At 36.4% G+C, this 24,982-nt stretch overlaps 1 protein-coding gene across 1 annotated transcript in view; it reads left to right on the top strand.

Annotated features, from left to right (window-relative positions):
• Positions 1-1,897: 1,897 nt before the first annotated feature.
• glipr2 (GLI pathogenesis-related 2) overlaps positions 1,898-24,982 on the top strand; it is a gene marked incomplete at its 5' end in the record, with an annotated part of 33,531 nt that continues 10,446 nt past the window's right edge. Inside the window, 10 exons of the mRNA XM_044332158.1 lie at positions 1,898-2,168; positions 2,588-2,665; positions 3,057-3,206; positions 6,923-6,979; positions 17,366-17,419; positions 17,639-17,665; positions 17,854-18,078; positions 18,495-18,572; positions 18,953-19,096; positions 22,614-22,670. Coding sequence (XP_044188093.1) covers positions 1,898-2,168; positions 2,588-2,665; positions 3,057-3,206; positions 6,923-6,979; positions 17,366-17,419; positions 17,639-17,665; positions 17,854-18,078; positions 18,495-18,572; positions 18,953-19,096; positions 22,614-22,670 — 1,141 coding nt within the window. The remainder of the gene's footprint in view (positions 2,169-2,587; positions 2,666-3,056; positions 3,207-6,922; positions 6,980-17,365; positions 17,420-17,638; positions 17,666-17,853; positions 18,079-18,494; positions 18,573-18,952; positions 19,097-22,613; positions 22,671-24,982) is intronic.

Below are 24,982 nucleotides of genomic sequence, written 5' to 3' on the forward strand. Positions count from 1 at the left end.
TCCACTGAGGAACTTTAAAATTCAATTTGTTGATAATTTTAATATTTGTTCATTTTTAGTGTGTTTGTGTGTCTGTAAAATGGACGCTTTGTGTGCCTGAATTCTTTTTGTAATGTTGTATACACTCACTGTGCACTTTATTAGGAGCATGTGCAATCTAATGCAATCCAATACAACAGCAAGCTTAATACCTCAATAATAAACATAAAGTAGAATTATCACCTTTCTGACAATGACCAAAGCTTCATAAAAGTAGAATTTACAGCAGAGCTGTTGTATTGGATTGCATTAGATAGCACAGGTGTTCCTAATAAAGTCTTCAGTGAGTGTATACAGTATGTCTGTTGTTTTGTAAAGGAGATCTCAATCTTAATGAGACTTCTTGAATAAATAATAACATAACTAAATCATTTCCCAGCAATGTGCACTTGCATATTTGATTTGCCAATGCAGTGTATTGTCGGATGAAGTAAGTAGTGCTGGTCAACTCTGAATTCTTTTCTTTTCTTATTTTATTTTATTATATTCCATAGCGATCTGTGTCAGAGCCCTATTGTGCTCATCCAGAGGCCGCAAATAAATGAATAATGAAGCTCCACTCCCTGATGCAATGTTACTTCTATTAAAGGGAAGTGTTCCTAACTTGGTGTCAAAACTCCCCTGTAACACAAAACCACAATTATATAACAACTTTACATTTTGTGAGCAAGCTACACCAATGATGTTCTAAACATTCAGAGTGAGAGTTCATTGTAGAGTTGTGGGGTGTGCAACTCATCCTGGTACTATGATTAGTGCAGTATTCGTTGGATTTGTGGTAAACATAAGCATGCATTAAGGGCCTTGGAGTGGTTTTGTATAGCCAGCTAATGAGAGTCATGTGCTTTTGAAGTCTTCTGTTTGTCTGTGTTAAATTCAGGCCTCGGCTTGTTAAAGCCACAACCTCTTTTACAATATCTCAACATGCCTTCACTCCTATGTCGTCTGTTTATATGTTTTCTTTGGCAAAAGATGTATACAGCTATGTAATTGCCTTATTAATCAGTTAAAAGTCACTTAGAGGGTGGTGACCAAGACTGAGCAATGCACAATACACCTGGTTATTATCTATGGATTAACACAGTCACGAGCAAATCTTAAATACCAAGAAACCAGAAATACACCTACTAATTATCACCTGCTTGAGTACCTTTCCACTGTCTAAAAACAATATTTTTTATGCACATTCTTTGCTAATGTCTCTGGGGTTTTTGGGGAATCTGTGATAAGAGAGACAAATATGACAAAAAGAATGAAACTGCATTTGCAGAATGTGAGAATATCCTGCAAACAACACTGTGCACTCTGTGAGTTATCTCAAAAAGGATAAGTGGCCAGGTGAAATAATTACAGGCAAGGGCTGGCTGTCTGTCTCCTCCTATATGAAAATGAGGAGGGAGTTAGAGGTCCAACTCATGCATATAAATACAGGCTCCAAGACAGCTAGAGGAACTGTATCTTTGCAGACCTCAGGAAAACACTCAGGTAAGTGCTATCAGATTACTGTAGTAACAGGAAGGTATTTGTGTTTACTGCTGGTAGATAGGCCCTCCACATGATGAAATGACTCCTTTCTCACCACTAGACTCTGCCTTGGCACCTGGCTGATACTTTGTGAATTTTTGACTTTTTTGATATTAGATAAAAATCTGTTGGATTGTGTTTTTGTTGATTCTTCTCAACTGTATTCTTACTCCATTTCAGCCTTCATCACCACAAACACAATGGCAGGTTAGTGCACTGTTTATCACACTATAAGAATATAAAGGTATCATCATTATGGTGATTTGTATTATCATATGGCATGATTCATCCTGTCTATATCCACTATCTTTGAATATGCCAGCCTCAGTAATTGCACAGCATATTTCCTCTAAGCACTAAAAGCTCATCCATTGATAATGTCTTTTTCTCTACAGATGCAAGCTTTAAGCAGGAGTTCCTGGAAACCCACAACACCTACAGGGCAAAGCACGGTGCGCAGCCGTTGACCTATAATAGTGAGCTGAACGCTGCAGCTCAGAAGTGGGCTGATCACCTGCTTCAAATGGGCTCCCTGGGACACAGTAACACGAAGGACGGAGAGAACGTCTATAATATGTGGAGCTCTGCACCCCTTAAACTGACAGGTGGATGATACACACAACCTGACTCTTTTGCATCCTTTCATCAATTCATTCTTTTATTAAACCTCTGCCTAATCACATTCATTCCAAGTTGATTGCTGGTTGATTCATTTGTTCACCTGCTAGCCTTTCAAAATCACAGCGCTTTTTAAAGTGAGACTGTGTAACTTTTGCAAGAATAATATAAATATTCTCCTGATAAAATTGAAAAGTTGAATTACTAAGCAATAAAACACACAACTTTGAATGTCAGCAAACTGGGGGGGTTTGCAGCTACAGCCTAACTTGTTCTGCTATAACCAGTAGCTTATGGTGGCAGCTCTGTTTAAGCTGTAGAACTCAAACTCCCAAGCACCACTTCAAATGTGCATTTTGTGTTCATAATTTGCTATTATGCTTTTTTTCTCTCTTTCATGTTTCAGGAAAAGAAGCTGTTGAGTCATGGTACAATGAGATCAAGGATTACAACTGGGGCAGGCCTGGATTCAGTGGCAGTACTGGTAAAAACCCACCTGATGAGTTTCATATTCATGCCATAAATAGAGATTAAAATATGTAAATGAGTAAAAATGTATCACTTCATATTTATCACTTTAAGAATAAGACATGAGAAAAAGAAAGTTAAGGTACAAATGTGTTGCTCTGCAGTAATTTGTTGGGGACAGATTGATCAAAATCGAAGGTTTATGGTATTAACCTTAATTTTATGAATTACAAAAGTAGCCATACAACATTATGATGGCGTGTTTTCCAACAGATGTAAAACATAGGTACAACTCCAAAATGCTTTTGCATTTAAAGCAGAATTAGTAGAAAATGAGTCTTCGTTTGCAAGTTAGAATCACAGCAGCACACTCTGACAATACTGCACTGCTGTGTTTCTTCCTGCAGGTCATTTTACTCAGGTGGTGTGGAAAGAAAGCACTGAACTGGGTGTGGGCCTGGCCACTGATGGCAACAAAGTCTTTGTGGTTGGGCAGTACCGGCCAGCTGGTAACATGAACATGCCGGGATACTTTGAGAAAAACGTCCTCCCACAAGGTAACATATTACCACAGTTTTACATATTTTACTGTCTGTACAGCAGAATAAATGCATGTTTCCAAAGGGAAACAAGAAATACCTGTTATGTAACTTTGTAAGATGCAGCAAGACCAGTGGTGGAAAGTGACATTTCCTCAAGTACTGTACTTAAGTAGTTTTGAATTACTTTACTTGATTACTTCCATTTGATGCTACTTTATACTTCTACTCTCCTATATTTATTTGACAGCTTATGGTTACTTTTAATATTAAGATTTTACATACATAACATATGATATATAAAAAATGCTTACATACAAAAAATGTCAAATATATTAAATTGTTATAAATGTATACTTTAAAGAATACTTTCGTCAAATTCAGTATAATTTTAAATGCAGAAATGCAAAGATGTCTTTTTTATATTATTGTTATGGTTCACTTGAAGTTTTTGTACTGTTCACTGATACTAACCAGTATGAACTAACCAGCTTTGTATACATCTAAATTCATCCTCTGGGTTGCATACAGTGACTTTTCTCTCATGCAGTCTCTTTTCAGTCAGCTGACATATTGTTTTATTTTATTAATTGTATTTTATTTTTATCTGGTGCAGGTTTAAGTATATTCATATTTTTCCCGTGCTTCTCATGCTTTTAGCTGTAACATCTCACCTGTATTCACTGAAATTTTTCCAGCATAAAGGTTGTGCAATTTACAGCTGGAAGAGAGGCTGGTGGAGCAGACAACACCTCCAATGAGACAGCTGGAGTGAGCCCAAGAAAAATCTGCACGCTGCTGTAGAAGACCTGGACCATTCCTGCAACCATGAAACCCACATTACTAAATATTCCATGCTGTAAATAAGTTTGTTTTTTAAAGAACATCAAATAAAATACATTCTATTTCTTAATTGTCCTGATTCCGAATGATTTTAACTGAACTAAGGTGCAACATAAAGCTTGTACATCAATGTGGCATTGGTGTTTCTGTTTCTAAATATTTGAGAAGATCTCAAATTATGCACTACATTTTGTTTATATTTATGCACTAAAGTCCATAAATTCTGTTGAAAAATATAGTAGTTAAAGTTTATGAGCAATCAGTGTTGAGTTACGTTAACATTCACATTTTAATAGATCTACAGACAGATTAAAGGAAAGACCTGAAAACCCAAACTTTACTCATGCATGTATGTCCATTTTATTCTTGTACTCCACTACAATTCAGATGAAGTATTTTACTTTTTACTCCACTACATTCATCTGATAACTTAAATTGCTAGTTACTTTTCAGTTTCAGATGAATAATACAAATGTGATCAACAAATAAATTGAGTTATAATTGTAGGTTAAGATAAAATTGATCCCCATGAGGAAATTCACAGTAATTGAAATTAGCCCCACCTTTATAAAGTGCAATATTAAAGTGATGTACATATTCATGCATGAATAATTATAATCCAATAAAATAATAATCATTATTCTGAAATGGGCCATTCTGTATAATGAGTAGTTTTATTTGTGGTACTTTAAGTATATTTTGATGTTAATACTTTTGTACTTTTACTCAAGTCAAAGTTTAAGTGCACAACTTGTAATATTGCTGTTTTACTGAGATCTGATGTCTTCCAACACAATCACCAGGGCCAGTATACAACAGTGCATGTATACAGTCACTCAAAGTCAAAAATTAGGTCCTAAACCTGTCAAAATTCTAATATCTTTGTTCTTTTTCTTAAAATTAACAGCAGTCAGTTTACAGTAACCAGCAGGGGCAGCAAATACACACTTTCCATATTTTCCATATTTTTTCAATGTATGATGATCAATCAAATGTTTACATGTTAGTGTGATTCCTCTTGATGTTCACAGTAACCGCATTTAAATGTACCCTAAAAAGTGCAATAATTACTATATAAACTGCTGAGCTGTGAAATACAAGAATTCAGCTGAGTTTGAAATACAACGAATAATAAAACATAAAAATTACAAATTAAACAGGTAAATATATAAACTTCTCAGTATAAACTTTTCATGGTTTTCAGGTCAACCCTTGAGTTCTTAAACATGCATCTGATTGGCATCTGTCTTTAAATGGTTACTATATCCTCCTTTAATCTTGTATGAATAATATCTCGTACAGCATACACTGATAATGTCAGCATAACTGTTGGGGAAATATCTTTCACAAGCTTCTTGCATGTTTCAGTATATTGAGGCATATGTTGGATACAATGAATAATGGGTACTGTTAATATACGCATACGCATGAAGCTGTGATGCAGCTCTGATAACCTTTGGAGGCTTGCTATTGTCTGATTCAGAGGGAGGTATTGTGGGTAGACATAATTGTAGTCCTTATTTAGCAACACTTAATCAGCACTTAAAATCAACTTTGATCAGAATTAGTTTGGGTTTGGCACTGTGAGATGTTTTGACTCATAAATCAAAGATTAAGACAATTCTTATAACACCATTTCTTTGAAGTTTTATTCATACCAGCCAAAGATCTGTATTTTTTTTTTTTTTTACCTAAATTTACATTCTGACTCAAATTTCTTTTGATTTAAAGCATTCTTCTTCAGACTACAAAATATTATTCATGAAGAATAATACATCATCTGCAACCAAATGTAGAATTTAGAATACAGCTGTTTAATCTTAATATTTGCAGCTGCTGCTTTCTTGTGAGCTGTTATCCTATCTCACACATCTGATAGGATGTTACATCAATTTTTCATTCCTTGGGGGCTGCAAACAATAAGAATGAAGCTGGCACTGCTTTTCCTCATAATTACATTCCATTCACCTTCATCATCTGCACTTGACAACATGGTACAAAATACTCCTCATTATAAGTTTGTTCTGATACTTACTCTATACCAGCAGCAGAATTTCCTGTGAAAATGGATAATTTCATACTTCATGTACTGTAAACCATGTAATGTACTGCAGCATCTACATTACCATATTTCAGTGATATACTGTGTGTGTCCACATTAACTGTCCATGTGAAAGTAATTCCAAAAAGTACAGCCAGGTGGCAGCATAACACAACAGAATGTGCCTCCTCTACACGGTGCATTTTAAAACACAGAGCCTGCACAAAAACTGGCTATCTATGTGTTTGCACAGATTCACTACACAATTAGTTTTTATTCAGTGCTAATTTACCTTTGATGTCTATAATCTTGCAAGATTTGAAACTGCTTAATTAAAAAAAAAAGTGGAAATAACATGAATTGCATAACTTGTATGGAGTAAAGTATGGTGCATAGTAAGGGACTACATTTCCCATCAAGCTTTTTTTTTTTTTTTTTTTTTTTTAACGTCACATGAAGATGATCCAAGCAGGTCTACAGTGTGGAGTGACCCAGAAGCTACTTCATTTGCATAAATTTAGTATTCAAAACCATGAAATACAACGTAATACACAAAGTAAAGGAAACCAGACTTCACATTATAGGAACAAATTATGTGTTTTATGTTATTAAAGCTAAAACACTCTACTCATATTTAAAATGTATTTGTAAGCTCTGACATATTACTTATATGCTCACATTGCATACATGTAATGAAACTGTAGTCCATCATCACTGGAGATGCTGTGCTGGTAATCACACAGGGCAGTGTAGTGAATCAGCAATATGCAAAGCTCCCATGTATCCAAATTATACAGATAAGAATGAATGTATTCTGTGTCTGCCTGTTTTGCCTAATGTTCACTGTCAGGGTATGAGGAACAGGGAGGCATGCTGGGAAAACCTACCCATCACCAAAAGGTCACAGGTTTGATTACAGTAACAGACACATGTTCTGGTAGGATTTAACTGAGGATCATCTCTAGGTATGATCATGCATTGAGAGGACGTTATTCAACCTTGTCATTGGATGATCATATCTGGCTATGATCATCAGTCATCATATTTGCATGGCCCTTTATTTACTCTGTGTTTAGCTGGTGTACATAGAGCTCCCTCCAGTGGATAGCTTCTCAGAAAAATGGCTTGCATTTAGCAGTTAGCTCCACCTCACTGACATCATTGTCATAAATCCAGACATGGAGGAAACCTGATTGCTTCGTACTTCCTGTATGGTTGATTCTTCCACACTGCAGTTATTTGTAGCTGAATAAAGCCAGAGTTTTTACAATGTGCACAGTATATAGATAGTTGTTAGTTATTGGATTTTGGATGCATGATCATTTCATCTGCACACACAGTGAAGATTTTATTTCAGTGACATTGGTAAGATATAATAAGCTGTATACATGTGTAAAGGTAGTAAATATACTGTAAGTACTGTAATACTTTACTACAATGAGTCAATATTTGAGAAATGAAGCAACATCTACTGTTGCATTGTGTTTAAATTTGGTTTATTTATTAAATTTAAGTCATTTTAAATATATAGCACATTTCATTAGGCCTTATACTGAATGTGCTGTGCATTAAAATGAACACAGCAACAAGTAACATGTACAGAAGAATATAAGTAATAAAATACCAGTAAATGCAACAATAACAAAAGAAAAGAAGGGAGATACAATAGAAAAATATGTGAAAAACCAACCAAAACCCCCCAAGATACTGACAAACCCCACAGAATATTTTTTTCAGTTTTTCATAACCAGCTTCAGATATGAATGCTCTCATTTTTGATGGAAAGTTGCCATAGTTCTGTTTCTGATTTGACTTTCACAGTCACATCCACATCAGTGATTCCAAGCTTCTTGACTTGATCGCTGTATTTCAGAGACAGACTCAAAGTGTGAATACATTCTGCCTCTGATTTTCTTCTGTTTCTAATTGAGACCACATTTCCCATAAACCCTGTTACTTCCTGATCCCTCCCCTTTGCTGGCATTTTAATGTGTTGGGGGAAGTGGTTTCCCTGCAATGCAGCTCTGTGATCATTAGAGGCTGACTGTCTTTTTGCTGATCACATTTTGGTGATGGATATGATGTGATTTATAGATGCTAACATGCTACATGCAGCAAATTTAAGCTCATCCCTAAAACAGTGTTAAATACAGTCAGTGAGAACCAGAGATGTAGACACAACAGTAGATGCTGAACTAGTCCCCCGCCCCCCACCCCTGGTGCAACGCCCCAACATCATGACACTGGTGTATTTCCTGCAGTTAGGTCCACTTTTTGGCATCTATCTATCGATCTATCTAACCAGCCACCCGACCTGTCAGGTGGACCCAAATGCAAAAGACAGCAGGCAGATGGGATCAAACGCAGAATATTTATTGAAAAAGTCAACAGAAGTTGAGACACAGGAACAAAGCAGACTAAGCAGAACAGATCAAACTGTACTTCAATACAAACTGATAAGATAACAAATCAGACAACAAGGAACAGGTGGCAAGACACAACGGCAGGTTGGGAAGAAGACTCAGGAAGCAGGGCAGGGCAAACGAACATGATCAAGGGCAGGTGTGAAGGTGACTTGTAGTACAAAGTATTTTATGTTTCCAGTGATTGTTGCTAAAACCAAGCAGCTTATAAACATAAGAATGCAAACCGAGAAGACATTTACAAAGAAAAGAAATGCAAGCAAAGAGGCTTGAGAGTAATTTTAGTATTATAATATTGTTTTTTTTCATGGGCTTAAGTCTGCCACCTCACTGCCCACATTGGGGGGGTGTTGAAGTCTACCTATATGTTATAAGTCTACCTATGTTTTAAAGTGGTGTCATTTTTTATGTGTATACATAATTGGTTTGGACAGGAACTTCTATAAGTTGTTCAATTGATTTACAATGGAAAATTGATACATTTAAAAAAAAAGAAGTTTAACAGAGACAAGGATGTTCACAACCTCCGGTTGTTATATCTCAATTAGCAGAATGAGCTAACTATACTTATGACTACAGACTTATAACGGAAAAGGTAAACACATTTATTGTTTCAGTGGAAAAACATTCATTACTGTTTGTACAAAAAGAAGAAAGGCATTTTTGATGATAAAAAGATTAAAAAAAAAAAAAAAAAAAGAATGACTTGGTTGTCTGGAAGATCTCCTCCTCTCATCTTGCAACAGCTGGTGGATGATGGCAGCTGTTGCTGCTCCCGACATTGACTGTAGATAAAGATTTATTATATAGTATATAAATATTTTTATACAGTCAATGATCCCGACAGATGCTGATCAGAAACCATGGTGATGAAAAGTTATGACAGTTGCTGTTTCCGCTGGAGAGAGTGAAGTTCGTCCCGTATTTATACCCTACACATTAAAGAGGGGAACTTCATTCAGCTGTGAGTGTGACTACAAACAGTGCACTTGGTGATGAACCACAACCATAAATGTGTCTGCAGTTTCACCTCTGACAAAGTACATCTACCATCACAGTAAAATCATAGAATACACAGTTCAACACCCATACTGTACATAGAGGGGCACAGGGTCAGCAGTGGCACCACACCTAAAGAAGTCATAAAAGCTATGAACTAACTAGTCTAAATTTCTCATTTACTGTCACAGAAAGTTTACTAAGCCACATTGAGCTTTGTTTTGGCCTCTTGTATTTCAGTCAGTATAAAATTACAGTTCAGCTTGCTCTACAACATCACAAGTCTTGTGCCCTGCATGTGGGAATATGTCTTTTATTTTCTTCAGAGTTGTTTTTCTTGGAAGGGTCTCCATTCCAAGAAAAACAACTCTGTCTCTTTAGAATCAGTTTGTTTTCACTATTGTTCTGCAGCTTTATCTCAAAATCACACTTAACTCTCTGCACTTCATAGAGAAATAAGATTAAAAAAATAAACACGTTTCTCTCTTCTTGCACCTGACTTCTTATGCTGGTTAACTTACCTGCAGGTGTGTCTCCTGTGGAGGAAAAAATGACATTAGAAATGATTACTATATTATTGTATTAATACTTTGATAATCATTAATCCAGTGTAGAAGTATACTCAACAGATCAATTTTGCCTTTAAAAGAACATGATACACTCTTGACATTATCAATGAGCTTTTATATGCTGTAACCACATTGTTCTGTTTTAAGTAAGATGTCTTTGTCGAGATGTCTCGCACCTTGTTTGTGTAGATGAAATAAGTGTCTGTTAGGAGCGTAGACTGTAAAAATTATGGACATAGTCACCATGACGTCACCCACTGGTTTGTGGACTGCCATTTTGAAGCCTCGAGTTTAGCGATTTGACCGTCGCCATCTTGGGTTTGACCATCACCATCTTTGATTTTTGGAGCCAGAAGTGACCATATTTGGAAGAGAGGGTGGAGTTGACCCTAGAGCTAGCTGCTAACTTGGTTAGCACAGAGCATTTACAGTCTATGGTTAACTGTGATAATGCTAATGCCAATTTTCACTTTTGAAAAACAGGCCTAAAACCATTACAACAATATGTACTTACTGGAAAAACTGAACATCCGACTTCTTCTTCTGTCTCTATGTCCTTAGAGGGTCTTTTATCACAACCAAACACTGAACAAGACTTTTTTAGGCAACCAAAATGTTACAATTAACCTTCATGAACTGAAAACACTGTGAAACAGCAGCAGCTATGCCTATACTCTGTGAATCTGGGGTTATGCATTGGTTACGTTACATAATCAACATTTTCGCCATGGTAGCGACTTCTCAATCAAAAGTTAACCACATCCAAAAGCATACACTGCTTTATCTCTGTTTTACTTTATATGTGGCCATCATTTACAAAATGAACATCATGATGTATTGAAGAAGACTTGAAACTAGCGATTGAACCATAAACTCATTGGCAAAGTGTTTACTGGGGTAATAAATTAAGTGAGAAGCAGGGTCATTTTCTCATAGACTTCCATATGATCAGACATCTGGCCATTAGAGAGAATGCAGGATTAAGGCACTTCCGAATTGGCTTCACTTTTAAAACCAGGCACTACCATGGATGTATTATAAGAGCTGGATACCAAACCGAAAATGGTGCCCGTTCAGCTCAATAAGAATTGCTCAGCTGGCACCAAAAAAAGTTTCTAGCTTCCGATTTTGCTTCCGCATTGTACAGCAAAAGAATACTGTGTCCCTGGTATATAGTTGCCTTTCTCACCTAACTAGACAAGTTGATATTTCAGCTGCAATGACATTACTATCTGTTTTCATATCTAGAGGTTCCCTGCACGTTCATACTTACGTGGAAGTCAAACAAAGATCGGACCACTTGAGTACGTGTCTGTGGAGGAATGTAATCTGTTAACTGACAGAAACCTTGTCCAAATAACAGTGAGTACTGAAAAACAACTGGAACCTGACTATACCAGTTTCATATAGATATTTCTCCCTCTCAGGCAGTTACTGTATCACAGTAACTAGAGATAGCCCTGTGCAAAAATTGAATTTATCCAGATCAGCAGTTACTCTTGTAAAAAAACACTTCTGGTACTTTTATTTGCAGTGGATCCACAGTACTGCCACATTTTGATATATACAATATTTTGCATATAGATAAATATTGGTAAAATATTGGTTTCATTTTATACTGTTCATAATTTATGAGTTTGATTCTAGGGTCCATATGTGACGGACTTCACCATATTTTGTGGTCTGCTGCGGTCACACTATGATCAAACCTTTTTCATAGATAGTATTTTTTTGCTCAACCTCTTTGGTTGTCATCCAACTCAAGGATTCACAAATAGAAATATCTCTTTGTTTGAGTGTTGGGACTGAAATTAGAAACATATGGGTTCAGTGACAAGTCTCAGTTTCCTCTGCGGAAGTTTGAACAAAGCCTAATTGGCACACGACTAGAAAAGACATTTTTTACAGAATGAGGCAAAAGTATTTTTTGGATTCTCTGTGGGGGTGGTGACGACTGGTTAGACACATTTGTTCTCACATGGTGACAGCAGGTGGTCCGCTGGATGGAAACGGATTTTAAGTCTGTATCAGTTGTAAACATAGTGATTATGAAGTTTGATTATGTAGAATATAGAATATAGAATATAGAATATATGTAGAAGAATATAGAACCTTTGCTGAAAATCTTTTGAAATGTTCAAGAAAAAAATGGGCTTGTTTTTACCGTGGTTCTATGATCACCCTTTTAAACTTCATTTTGTGTTTTCCTGTTAGTCACATAACCCGATGTCAATAAAAATGCATCCATCATTCCATGATGTATATCAGCCCTTGACCTCCCACAACAACAGTGTCCCTGCTGCACAGTAGAGATTTCGACAGTAGTCTCCATTCACTCTCACACAAACAATCAAGAACAGAAAGACAAGACAAACAGAATTAACACCAACGTCTTAGAAGCAAAGTTAGAAGGTGCTAACACACAGATCTTACAGACCAGATGTTTGTCTGCTATTCAGGTTCATCTTTAAATGTTAATTCCAAACTTATTACAATTCATCACTGTGATTGTGAAGCAACACAAATATATCGCCTGCAAGATTTAGAGACACCTGGTCCTGTTACTGAATAGGTCACATTAATCTTTTTGAATTCTGTTTTAATCCCAGCACGGTCACATGACCCAGCACCAGAGAGGCTGGGGGTTAGTCGGGTTATAGCTTGAATGAAACACATTTTATGTTAGAATATGCTTTATATAAACATAATATTTACAGAAATATTTAAGATGCTAGAACTAGATTTTGAAAAAGGTCCATTCTGCAAGACAGGGCCTCAAAAATAGGTAGAAACCTGGGTGACATGGTAAAGAATGGCCCATTTCAGTTTATATTGTTCTTTTTCACATGTTACCAAAAAAATTGCAATTAATAAAATGACTACAAAGTTTTTGCTGCCTCGTTGGTAATCATTGGTATTCATTATCATCAAATTCCCTCCATATTGATTTCATTTCATTCTCACTTAGTGTTTGGTCATGAAGGTACTTGCACAAGGTTCAAGTCACACTAAACTTTTTAGGCCCCTTCACTTTCTATCCAGCATTATATTAGAATTAAGAAGTCCACCTTGGATGCAAGTACATTTAAGTACATTGTGCGGATAATGCCTCTCTTTCACTCTTCACTTTTAAGTGAAAATTTGAATGCAGGACTTTTACAATATTTTTACCATGCAGTATTAATAGTTTTACTTTACTAACTCACTTACTGAAAGGTTTTGGTAGTTCTTCTACCATTGCCGATACAAACATTCCCATTTAGAGAGAGGGGGCCCCCAAATCACTAAATCCGCCCCTGGGCAGAGGGCTGGAGGATGATGATGAATTAGGGGGAAATGGCGTGGGTTGGCTGGTGGTGGCAGGTGGTAATGGGTTGGACAGCAGGTAGGCAAGTAGGCAGGGTTGTAATCCAGGAGCACTAGAACAAGAGACAGCAATTAATTAAAGTCCAACACCTTGTAACCTTGTCTGAAACGTGTACTACCAGTGTGCCTGAAACAACAATCTGGCGACGAATGAGCAAAGAGGCGGAGTAGATGGGCCTTTTCCAAAATAGCCCCTACACCCTCTCCCGACCCACCTCCACTCCATTTACATGTTAATGTGGAGGGTCCACCATATTAAGTGCCAGCCCAAACCAACGTGCAACACCTATTGTGTTCGTCATGGGAGACGCTCCGTACAAATGTTAAGTTCCGTGCGACCACCCATACAAACATTTACTCATAAACTGCTCAGCCTTACATAGACATTTAATATTGCCACGCAGATGTTAAAAAATGAAAGGTTACATTGCATTTAAGATAAAATATACCGTTCTCTGGTCTAGAAAACAGTAGACATACTCATTTAATGGCAAAGTATTGTATATTTACAGAGATTGTTGCTAAAACCGCGCAGCTTCAACATAAGAATGCAAAACGAGAAGACATTTACAAAGAAAAGAAATGCAAACCAAGAGGCTTGGGAGTAATTTTAGTATCATAATATTAGTATTTATTTTTTTCCATGGGCTTAGACCTACTGTGGAGTGAATGTAATAAGTCATCTCATCTCACTGCCCACACTGGGGGATGTTGAAGTCTACCTATGTTTTAAAGTAGTGTCATTTATATATATATATATACATATATATGCTCAACAGCCCAATTGTTTTGGACAGGAATTTCTATAAGTTGTTTAGATTGTTATCCTTCATATCTCCAGACAAGGATGTTCACAACCTCTGGTTGTTATATCCCAATTAGTGGAATGAGCGAACTATACTTATGACTACAGACTTATAAAGGAAAAGGTAAACACATTCATTAATGTTTGTGCACAAATGTAATTACCACAGATACATTCTATTAATGCACAACAGGCTTTCAATAATACTTGCAGTGTTACTGTGTATTGTATTGCCATTTGCTTGTGAAATTTGGCAAATGACAATATAACGCAGGATATTTCATGCACTTGTACAAAAGGATCACTATGCAAGGAGTGTACTGATGTGGTCTATACCTAAGAAATGCATTTTGTGTTTTTGATAATAAAAAGACTAAAAAAAAATGTCTTTGCCTTCTGGAAGATGTCCTCTCATCTTGCAACAGCTGGTGGATGATGGCAGCAGTTGCCACCCCAACCATTGACAGTAGATAAAGATTAATTTTAAGTACATAAATATTTATCTACAGTCAACGATCCCGACATATGCTGATCGGAAACTATGGTGAAAAAAAGTTATGGCAGTTGCTGTTTCTCTTGGAATGGAGACTGTACCCGATACACAGTGGTGGAAGAAGTACTCATCCTCCCGGGTCTGGAGGATGGGATGCACCCACAGACGACGGGCAGAGCAGTGCTGTTACCGCCTCGAGTACATCAGGGCAATAGCTAGAGTGATGTTTCTCTCCATGTTGCAAATAATCTCTTATCAAGGAAAAAAATTATCATTTTAGCAGGATGACATCTCTTTGGCATCCCATCTCACTTCAGAGAACAGAGCCTATCTGATAGAAATTCACATTGGCCAAACAGAATATTTCATTTTTGTGGTTTGCATTTCTGTGGGAAAATTAAAGTGTGTGGATTGATGAATATTAAATGGCATGTGAACCCAGAATGGCTAATTTGCACCAAGTTCAATGCCAAATGTAAATTAGAGAGCTAATGCTCCATTTGATGAATGACAGCAAACAACAAATTGTAATCTGCCTTGTCAATTAAGTCAGAAAAGTATTATATAAGTACAGTCAATTTAAGATTTAGAGCTTTACAGACTTGTAGTAATGGCTACAGGGCATGAATTATGAATGATAGACATTAAAGCAGAGAGAGCTTTAATAAACACAAACATGTTGTCAAATTACAGACAGTGAGAACAGTATTGCGCAATGCCACACACACCACCGGTGGTTCAGACCAATCAGCGCCCTATGAGGATTCTTAGGAATCCAACTGCCTCACAAGATAAGATGGTGATAGACGGTGATAGAGAGTAATTCAGTAATCCAGACGATGACCTCTCAGACGGTTCTCTGTAACAAACCATCTGGTGCGTCAGGTTAAGCTCGAACAATGAACGGCCTGAATAACATCACCATCTACTGCATGAAAGGGCCACGAGGGGATGGTGGGGCCGTGTTGGTGAGATGATGAAATGTGATGAAGGGTGGCCGGTTTCAATAAGACATCCATGAGTTTTAAGCTCCAAAGAAGAAAGAAGAAACCAACACACTGCACATGGGTTTATGATAATATGAAATAGAGATGTACTGCAGTTACATTTTATCCTCTATGTCAACAGTAGAATTACATAATGCCTTGCAAATCCAAAAAAGACTAAATGTACTTCATTCTCAAGGTTTGATGTTCGTACTTGATCAACGGAAATCTTTGTTTCAACCAAAACTTGAGTGAGAACTGACTTTGTTTGTTTGTTGTTGATAATTTTAATATTTGTTCATTTTTAGTGTGTTTGTGTGTCTGTAAAATGGACGCTTTGTGTGACTGTATTCTTTTTGTAATGTTGTATACACTCACTGTGCACTTTATTAGGAGCATGTGCAATCTAATGCAATCCAATACAACAGCAAGCTTAATACCTCAATAATAAACATAAAGTAGAATTATCACCTTTCTGACAATGACCAAAGCTTCATAAAAGTAGAATTTACAGCAGAGCTGTTGTATTGGATTGCACTAGATAGCACAGGTGTTCCTAATAAAGTCCTCAGTGAGTTTTTACAGTATGTCTGTTGTTTTTCAGTCTCTTTTGTAAAGGAGATCTCAATCTTAATGAGACTTCTCAAATATATAAACATAACTACATCATTTCCCAGCAATGTGCACTTGCATATTTGATTTGCCAATGCAGTGTATTGTCGGATGAAGTAAGTAGTGCTGGTCAACTCTGAATTCATTTCTTTTCTTATTTTATTTTATTATATTCCATAGCGATCTGTGTCAGAGCCCTATTGTGCTAATCCAGAGGTTGCAAATAAATGAACGATGAAGCTCCATTTCCTGATGCAGTGTTACTTCTATTAAAGGGAAGTGTTCCTCACTTGGTGTCAAAACTCCCCTGTAACACAAAACCACAATTATATAACAACTTTACATTTTGTGAGCAAGCTACACCAATGATGCTCTAAACATTCAGAGTGAGAGTTCATTGTAGAGTTGTGGGGTGTGCAACTCATCCTGGTACTATGATTAGTGCAATATTCGTTGGATTTGTGGTAAACATAAGCATGCATTAAGGGCCTTGGAGTGGTTTTGTATAGCCAGCTAATGACAGTCATGTGCTTTTGTCTGTGTTAAATTCAGGCCTCAGTTTGTTAAAGCCACAACCTCTTTTACAATATCTCAACATGCCTTCACTCCTATGTCGTCTATTTACGTGTTTTCTTTGGCAAAAGATGTATACAGCTATGTAATTGCCTTATTAATCAGTTAAAAGACACTTAGAGGGCGATAACCGAGACTGAGCAATACACAATACACCTGGTTATTATCTATGGATTAACACAGTCACGAGCAAATCTTAAATACCAAGAAACCAGAAATACACCTACTAATTATGTCTCTGGGGTTTCTGGGGAATCTGTGATAGGAGAGACAAATATGACAAAAAGAATGAAACCGCATTTGTAGAGTGTGAGAATATCCTGCAAACAACACTGTGCACTCTGTGAGTTATCTCAAAAAGGATAAGTGGCCAGGTGAAAAAATTACAGGCAAGGGCTAGCTGTCTGTCTCCTCCTATATGAAAATGAGGAGGGAGTTAGAGGTCCAACTCATGCATATAAATACAGGCTCCAAGACAGCTAGAGGAACTGTATCTTTGCAGACCTCAGGAAAACACTCAGGTAAGTGCTATCAGATTACTGTAGTAACAGGAAGGTATTTGTGTTTACTGCTGGTAGATAGGCCCTCCACATGATGAAATGACTCCTTTCTCACCACTAGACTCTGCCTTGGCACCTGGCTGATACTTTGACAATTTTTAACTTTTTTGATACTAGATAAAAATCTGTTGGATTGTGTTTTTGTTGATTCTTCTCAACTGTATTCTTACTTCATTTCAGCCTTCATCACCACAAACACAATGGCAGGTTAGTGCACTGTTTATCACACTATAAGAACATAAAGGTATCATCATTATGGTGATTTGTATTATCATATGGCATGATTCATCCTGTCTATATCCACTATCTTTGAATATGCCAGCCTCAGTAATTGCACAGCATATTTCCTCTAAGCACTAAAAGCTCATCCATTGATAATGTCTTTTTCTCTACAGATGCAAGCTTTAAGCAGGAGTTCCTGGAAACCCACAACGCCTACAGGGCAAAGCACGGTGCGCAGCCGTTGACCTATAATAGTGAGCTGAACGCTGCAGCTCAGAAGTGGGCTGATCACCTGCTTCAAATCGGCTCCATGAAACACAGCAAGACGGAGGATAGCGAGATGAAGGACGGAGAGAACATCTTTAATAAGTCGAGCTCTGCACCCCTTAAACTGACAGGTGGATGATACACACAACCTGACTCTTTTGCATCCTTTCATCAATTCATTCTTTTATTAAACCTCTGCCTAATCACATTCATTCCAAGTTGATTGCTGGTTGATTCATTTGTTCACCTGCTAGCCTTTAAAAATCACAGTGCTTTTTAAAGTGAGACTGTTGCAAGAATAATATAGAATAAATATTCTCCTGTTAAAAATGAAAAGTTGAATTACTAAGCAATAAAACACACACCTTCGAATGTCAGCAAACTGGGGGGGTTTGCAACTACAGCCTGACTTGTTCTGCTATAACCAGTAGCTTATGGTGGCAGCTCTGTTTAAGCTGTAGAACTCAAACTCCCAAGCACCACTTCAAATGTGCATTTTGTGTTCATAATTTGATATTATGCTTTTTTTGTCTCTTTCATGTCTCAGGAAAAGAAGCTGTTGAGTTATGGTACAATGAGATCAAGGATTACAACTGGAGCAGGCCTGGATACAGTGGCAGTACTGGTAAAAACCCACCTGATGAGTTTCATATTCAGAGATTAAAATATGTAAATGAGTAAAAATGTATCACTTCATATTTATCACTTTAAGAATAAGACATGAGAAAAAGAAAGTTAAGGTACAAATGTGTTGCTCTGCAGTAATTTGTTGGGGATAGATTGATCAAAATCAAAGGTTTATGGTATTAACCTTAATTTTATGAATTACAAAAGTAGCTATACAACATTATGATGGCATGTTTTCCAACAGATGTAAAACATAGGTACAACTCCAAAATGCCTTTGCATTTAAAGCAGAATTAGTAGAAAATGAGTCTTTGTTTGCAAGTTAGAATCACAGCAGCACACTCTGACAACACTGCACTGCTGTGTTTCTTCCTGCAGGTCATTTTACTCAGGTGGTGTGGAAAGAAAGCACTGAACTGGGTGTGGGCCTGGCCACTGATGGCAAAAAAGTCTTTGTGGTTGGGCAGTACCGGCCAGCTGGTAACATGCGGGGATGCTTTGAGAAAAACGTCCTCCCACAAGGTAACATATTACCACAGTTTTACATATTTTACTGTCTGTACAGCAGAATAAATGCATGTTTCCAAAGGGAAACTATAAATGTATAAAATAAATGTATAGTTTAAAGAATACTTTTGTCAAATTAAGTACAATTTTAAATGCAGAGATGCAAAGATGTCTTTTTTATATTATTGTTATGGTTCACTTGAAGTTTTTGTACTGTTCACTGATACTAACCAGTATGAAATAACTAGCTTTGTATACATCTAAATTCATCCTCTGGGTTGCATACAGTGACTTTTCTCTCATGCAGTCGCTTTTCAGTCAGCTGACATATTATTTTATTTTATTAATTGTATTTTATTTTTATCTGGTGCAGGTTTAAGAATATTCACATTTTTCCCGTGCTTCTCATGCTTTTAGCTGTAACATCTCACCTGTATTCACTGAAATTTTTCCAGCATAAAGGTTGTGCAATGTACAGCTGGAAGAGAGGCTGGTGGAGCAGACAACACCTCCAATGAGACAGCTGGAGTGAGCCCAAGAAAAATCTGCACGCTGCTGTAGAAGACCTGGACCATTCCTGCAACCATCAGACCCACATTACTAAATATTCCATGCTGTAAATAAGTTTGTTTTTTAAAGAACATCAAATAAAATACATTCTATTTCTTAATTGTCCTGTTTCCAAATAATTTTAACTGAACTAAGGTGCAACATAAAGCTTGTACATCAATGTGGCATTGGTGTTTCTGTTTCTAAATATTTGAGAAAATCTCAAATTATGCACTACATTTTGTTTATATTTATGCACTAAAGTCCATAAATTCTGTTGAAAAATATAGTAGTTAAAGTTTATGAGCAATCAGTGTTGAGCTACGTTAACATTCACATTATAATAGATCTACAGACAGATTAAAGGAAAGACCTGAAAACCCAAACTTTACTCATGCATGTATGTCCATTTTATTCTTGTACTCCACTACAATTCAGATGAAGTATTTTACTTTTTACTCCACTACATTCATCTGATAACTTAAATTGCTAGTTACTTTTCAGTTTCAGATGAATAATACAAATGTGATCAACAAATAAATTGAGTTATTATTGTAGGTTAAGATAAAATTGATCCCCAGGAGGAAATTCATAGTAATTGAAATTAGCCCCACCTTTATAAGGTGCAATATTAAAGTTATGTACATATTCATGCATGAATAATTATAATCCAATAAAATAATAATCATTATTCTGAAATGGGCCATTCTGTATAATGAGTAGTTTTATTTGTGGTACTTTAAGTATATTTTGATGTTAATACTTTTGTACTTTTACTCAAGTCAAAATTTAAGTGCACGACTTGTAATATTGCTGTTTTACTGAGATCTGATGTCTTCCAACACAGTCACCAGGGCCAGTATACAACAGTGCATGTATACAGTCACTCAAAGTCAAAAATTAGGTCCTAAACCTGTCAAAATTCTAATATCTTTGTTCTTATTCTTAGAATTAACAGCAGTCAGTTTACAGTAACCAGCAGGGGCAGCAAATACACACTTTCCATATTTTCCATATTTTTTCAATGTATGATGATCAATCAAATGTTTACATGTTAGTGTGATTCCTCTTGATGTTCACAGTAAACGCATTTAAATGTACCCTAAAAAGTGCAATAATTACTATATAAATTGCTGAGCTGTGAAATACAAGAATTCAGCTGAGTTTGAAATACAACGAATAATAAAACATAAAAATTACAAATTAAACAGGTAAATATATAAACTTCTCAGTATAAACTTTTCATGGTTTTCAGGTCAACCCTTGAGTTCTTAAACATGCATCTGATTGACATCTTTCTTTAAATGGTTACTATATCCTCCTTTAATCTTGTATGAATAATATCTCGTACAGCATACACTGACAATGTCAGCATAACTATTGGGAAAATATCTTTCACAAGCTTCTTGCATGTTTCAGTATATTGAGGCATATGTTGGATACAATGAATAATGGGTAGTGTTAATATACGCATACGCATAAAGCTGTGATGCAGCTCTGATAACCTTTGGAGGCTTGCTATTGTCTGATTCAGAGGGAGGTATTGTGGGTAGACATAATTGTAGTCCTTATTTAGCAACACTTAATCAGCACTTAAAATCAACTTTGATCAGATTAAGACAAGTCTTTTAACACCATTTCTTTGAAGTTTTATTCATACCAGCCAAAGATTTGTACTTTTTTTTTTTTTTTTTTTACCTAAATTTACATTCTGACTCAAATTTCTTTTGATTTAAAGCATTCTTAAATTTTAGAAAGGTCTTTTAAGTTGGTTAGTTTACAGGCTCTTAGATGGCAGAGGTGAGCACACAACTTATATGACATTATTTGGAAAGACTACAAAATATTATTCATGAAGAACAATACATCATCTGCAACCAAATGTATAATTTAGAATACAGCTGTTTAATCTTAATATTTGCAGCTGCTGTTTTCTTGTGAGCTGTTATCCTATCTCACACATTTGCTGGGTTGTTACATCAATTTTTCATTCCTCGGGGGCTGCAAACAATAAGAATGAAGCTGGCACTGCTTTTCCTCATAATTACATTCTATTCACCTTCATCATCTGCACTTGACAACATGGTACAAAATACTCCTCATTATAAGTTTGTTCTGATACTTACTCTATACCAGCAGCAGAATTCCCTGTGAAAATGCATAATTTCATACTTCATGTACTGTAAACCATGTAATGTACTGCAGCATCTACATTACCATATTTCAGTGATATACTGTGTGTGTCCACATTAGCTGTCCATGTGAAAGTAATTCCAAAAAGTACAGCCAGGTGGCAGCATAACACAACAGAATGTGCCTCCTCTACACGGTGCATTTTAAAACACAGAGCCTGCACAAAAACTGGCTATCTATGTGTTTGCACAGATTCACTACACAATTAGTTTTTATTCAGTGCTAATTTACCTTTGATGTCTATAATCTTGCAAGATTTGAAACTGCTTAATTAAAAAAAAAAGTGGAAATAACATGAATTGCATAACTTGTATGGAGTAAAGTATGGTGCATAGTAAGGGACTACATTTCCCATCAAGCTTTTTTTTTTTTTTTTTTTTTTTTTAACGTCACATGAAGATGATCCAAGCAGGTCTACAGTGTGGAGTGACCCAGAAGCTACTTCATTTGCATAGATTTAGTATTCAAAACCATGAAATAAAACGTAATACACAAAGTAAAGGAAACCAGACTTCACATTATAGGAACAAATTATGTGTTTTATGTTATTAAAGCTAAAACACTCTACTCATATTTAAAATGTGTTTGTAAGCTCTGACATATTACTTATATGCTCACATTGCATACATGTAATGAAACTGTAGTCCATCATCACTGGAGATGCTGTGCTGGTAATCACACAGGGCAGTGTAGTGAATCAGCAATATGCAAAGCTCCCATGTATCCAAATTATACAGATAAGAATGAATGTATTCTGTGTCTGCCTGTTTTGCCTAATGTTCACTGTCAGGGTATGAGGAACAGGGAGGCATGCTGGGAAAACCTACCCATCACCAAAAGGTCACAGGTTTGATTACAGTAACAGACACATGTTCTGGTAGGATTTAACTGAGGATCATCTCTAGGTATGATCATGCATTGAGAGGACGTTATTCAACCTTGTCATTGGATGATCATATCTGGCTATGATCATCAGTCATCATATTTGCATGGCCCTTTATTTACTCTGTGTTTAGCTGGTGTACATAGAGCTCCCTCTAGTGGATAGCTTCTCAGAAAAATGGCTTGCATTTAGCAGTTAGCTCCACCTCACTGACATCATTGTCATAAATCCAGACATGGAGGAAACCTGATTGCTTCGTACTTCCTGTATGGTTGATTCTTCCACACTGCAGTTATTTGTAGCTGAATAAAGCCAGAGTTTTTACAATGTGCACAGTATATAGATAGTTGTTAGTTATTGGATTTTGGATGCATGATCATTTCATCTGCACACACAGTGAAGATTTTATTTCAGTGACATTGGTAAGATATAATCAGCTGTATACATGTGTAAAGGTAGTAAATATACTGTAAGTACTGTAATACTTTACTACAATGAGTCAATATTTGAGAAATGAAGCAACATCTACTGTTGCATTGTGTTTAAATTTGGTTTATTTATTAAATTTAAGTCATTTTAAATATATAGCACATTTCATTAGGCCTTATACTGAATGTGCTGTGCATTAAAATGAACACAGCAACAAGTAACATGTACAGAAGAATATAAGTAATAAAATACCAGTAAATGCAACAATAACAAAAGAAAAGAAGGGAGATACAATAGAAAAATATGTGAAAAACCAACCAAAACCCCCCAAGATACTGACAAACCCTACAGAATATTTTTTTCAGTTTTTCATAACCAGCTTCAGATATGAATGCTCTCATTTTTGATGGAAAGTTGCCATAGTTCTGTTTCTGATTTGACTTTCACAGTCACATCCACATCAGTGATTCCAAGCTTCTTGACTTGATCGCTGTATTTCAGAGACAGACTCAAAGTGTGAATACATTCTGCCTCTGATTTTCTTCTGTTTCTAATTGAGACCACATTTCCCATAAACCCTGTTACTTCCTGATCCCTCCCCTTTGCTGGCATTTTAATGTGTTGGGGGAAGTGGTTTCCCTGCAATGCAGCTCTGTGATCATTAGAGGCTGACTGTCTTTTTGCTGATCACATTTTGGTGATGGATATGATGTGATTTATAGATGCTAACATGCTACATGCAGCAAATTTAAGCTCATCCCTAAAACAGTGTTAAATACAGTCAGTGAGAACCAGAGATGTAGACACAACAGTAGATGCTGAACTAGTCCCCCGCCCCCCACCCCTGGTGCAACGCCCCAACATCATGACACTGGTGTATTTCCTGCAGTTAGGTCCACTTTTTGGCATCTATCTATCGATCTATCTAACCAGCCACCCGACCTGTCAGGTGGACCCAAATGCAAAAGACAGCAGGCAGATGGGATCAAACGCAGAATATTTATTGAAAAAGTCAACAGAAGTTGAGACACAGGAACAAAGCAGACTAAGCAGAACAGATCAAACTGTACTTCAATACAAACTGATAAGATAACTAATCAGACAACAAGGAACAGGTGGCAAGACACAACGGCAGGTTGGGAAGAAGACTCAGGAAGCAGGGCAGGGCAAACGAACATGATCAAGGGCAGGTGTGAAGGTGACTTGTAGTACAAAGTATTTTATGTTTCCAGTGATTGTTGCTAAAACCAAGCAGCTTATAAACATAAGAATGCAAACCGAGAAGACGTTTACAAAGAAAAGAAATGCAAGCAAAGAGGCTTGAGAGTAATTTTAGTATTATAATATTGTTTTTTTTCATGGGCTTAAGTCTGCCACCTCACTGCCCACATTGGGGGGGTGTTGAAGTCTACCTATATGTTATAAGTCTACCTATGTTTTAAAGTGGTGTCATTTTTTATGTGTATACATAATTGGTTTGGACAGGAACTTCTATAAGTTGTTCAATTGATTTACAATGGAAAATTGATACATTTAAAAAAAAAGAAGTTTAACAGAGACAAGGATGTTTACAACCTCCGGTTCTTATATCTCAATTAGCAGAATGAGCTAACTATACTTATGACTACAGACTTATAAAGGAAAAGGTAAACACATTTATTGTTTCAGTGGAAAAACATTCATTACTGTTTGTACAAAAAGAAGAAAGGCATTTTTGATGATAAAAAGATTAAAAAAAAAAAAAAAAAAAAGAATGACTTGGTTGTCTGGAAGATCTCTGCTCCCGACCATTGACTGTAGATAAAGATTTATTATATAGTATATAAATATTTTTATACAGTCAATGA

The sequence above is a fragment of the Thunnus albacares genome, chromosome 2 (genome assembly GCF_914725855.1).
Source record: "Thunnus albacares chromosome 2, fThuAlb1.1, whole genome shotgun sequence".
NCBI classification, from domain to species: domain Eukaryota; kingdom Metazoa; phylum Chordata; class Actinopteri; order Scombriformes; family Scombridae; genus Thunnus; species Thunnus albacares.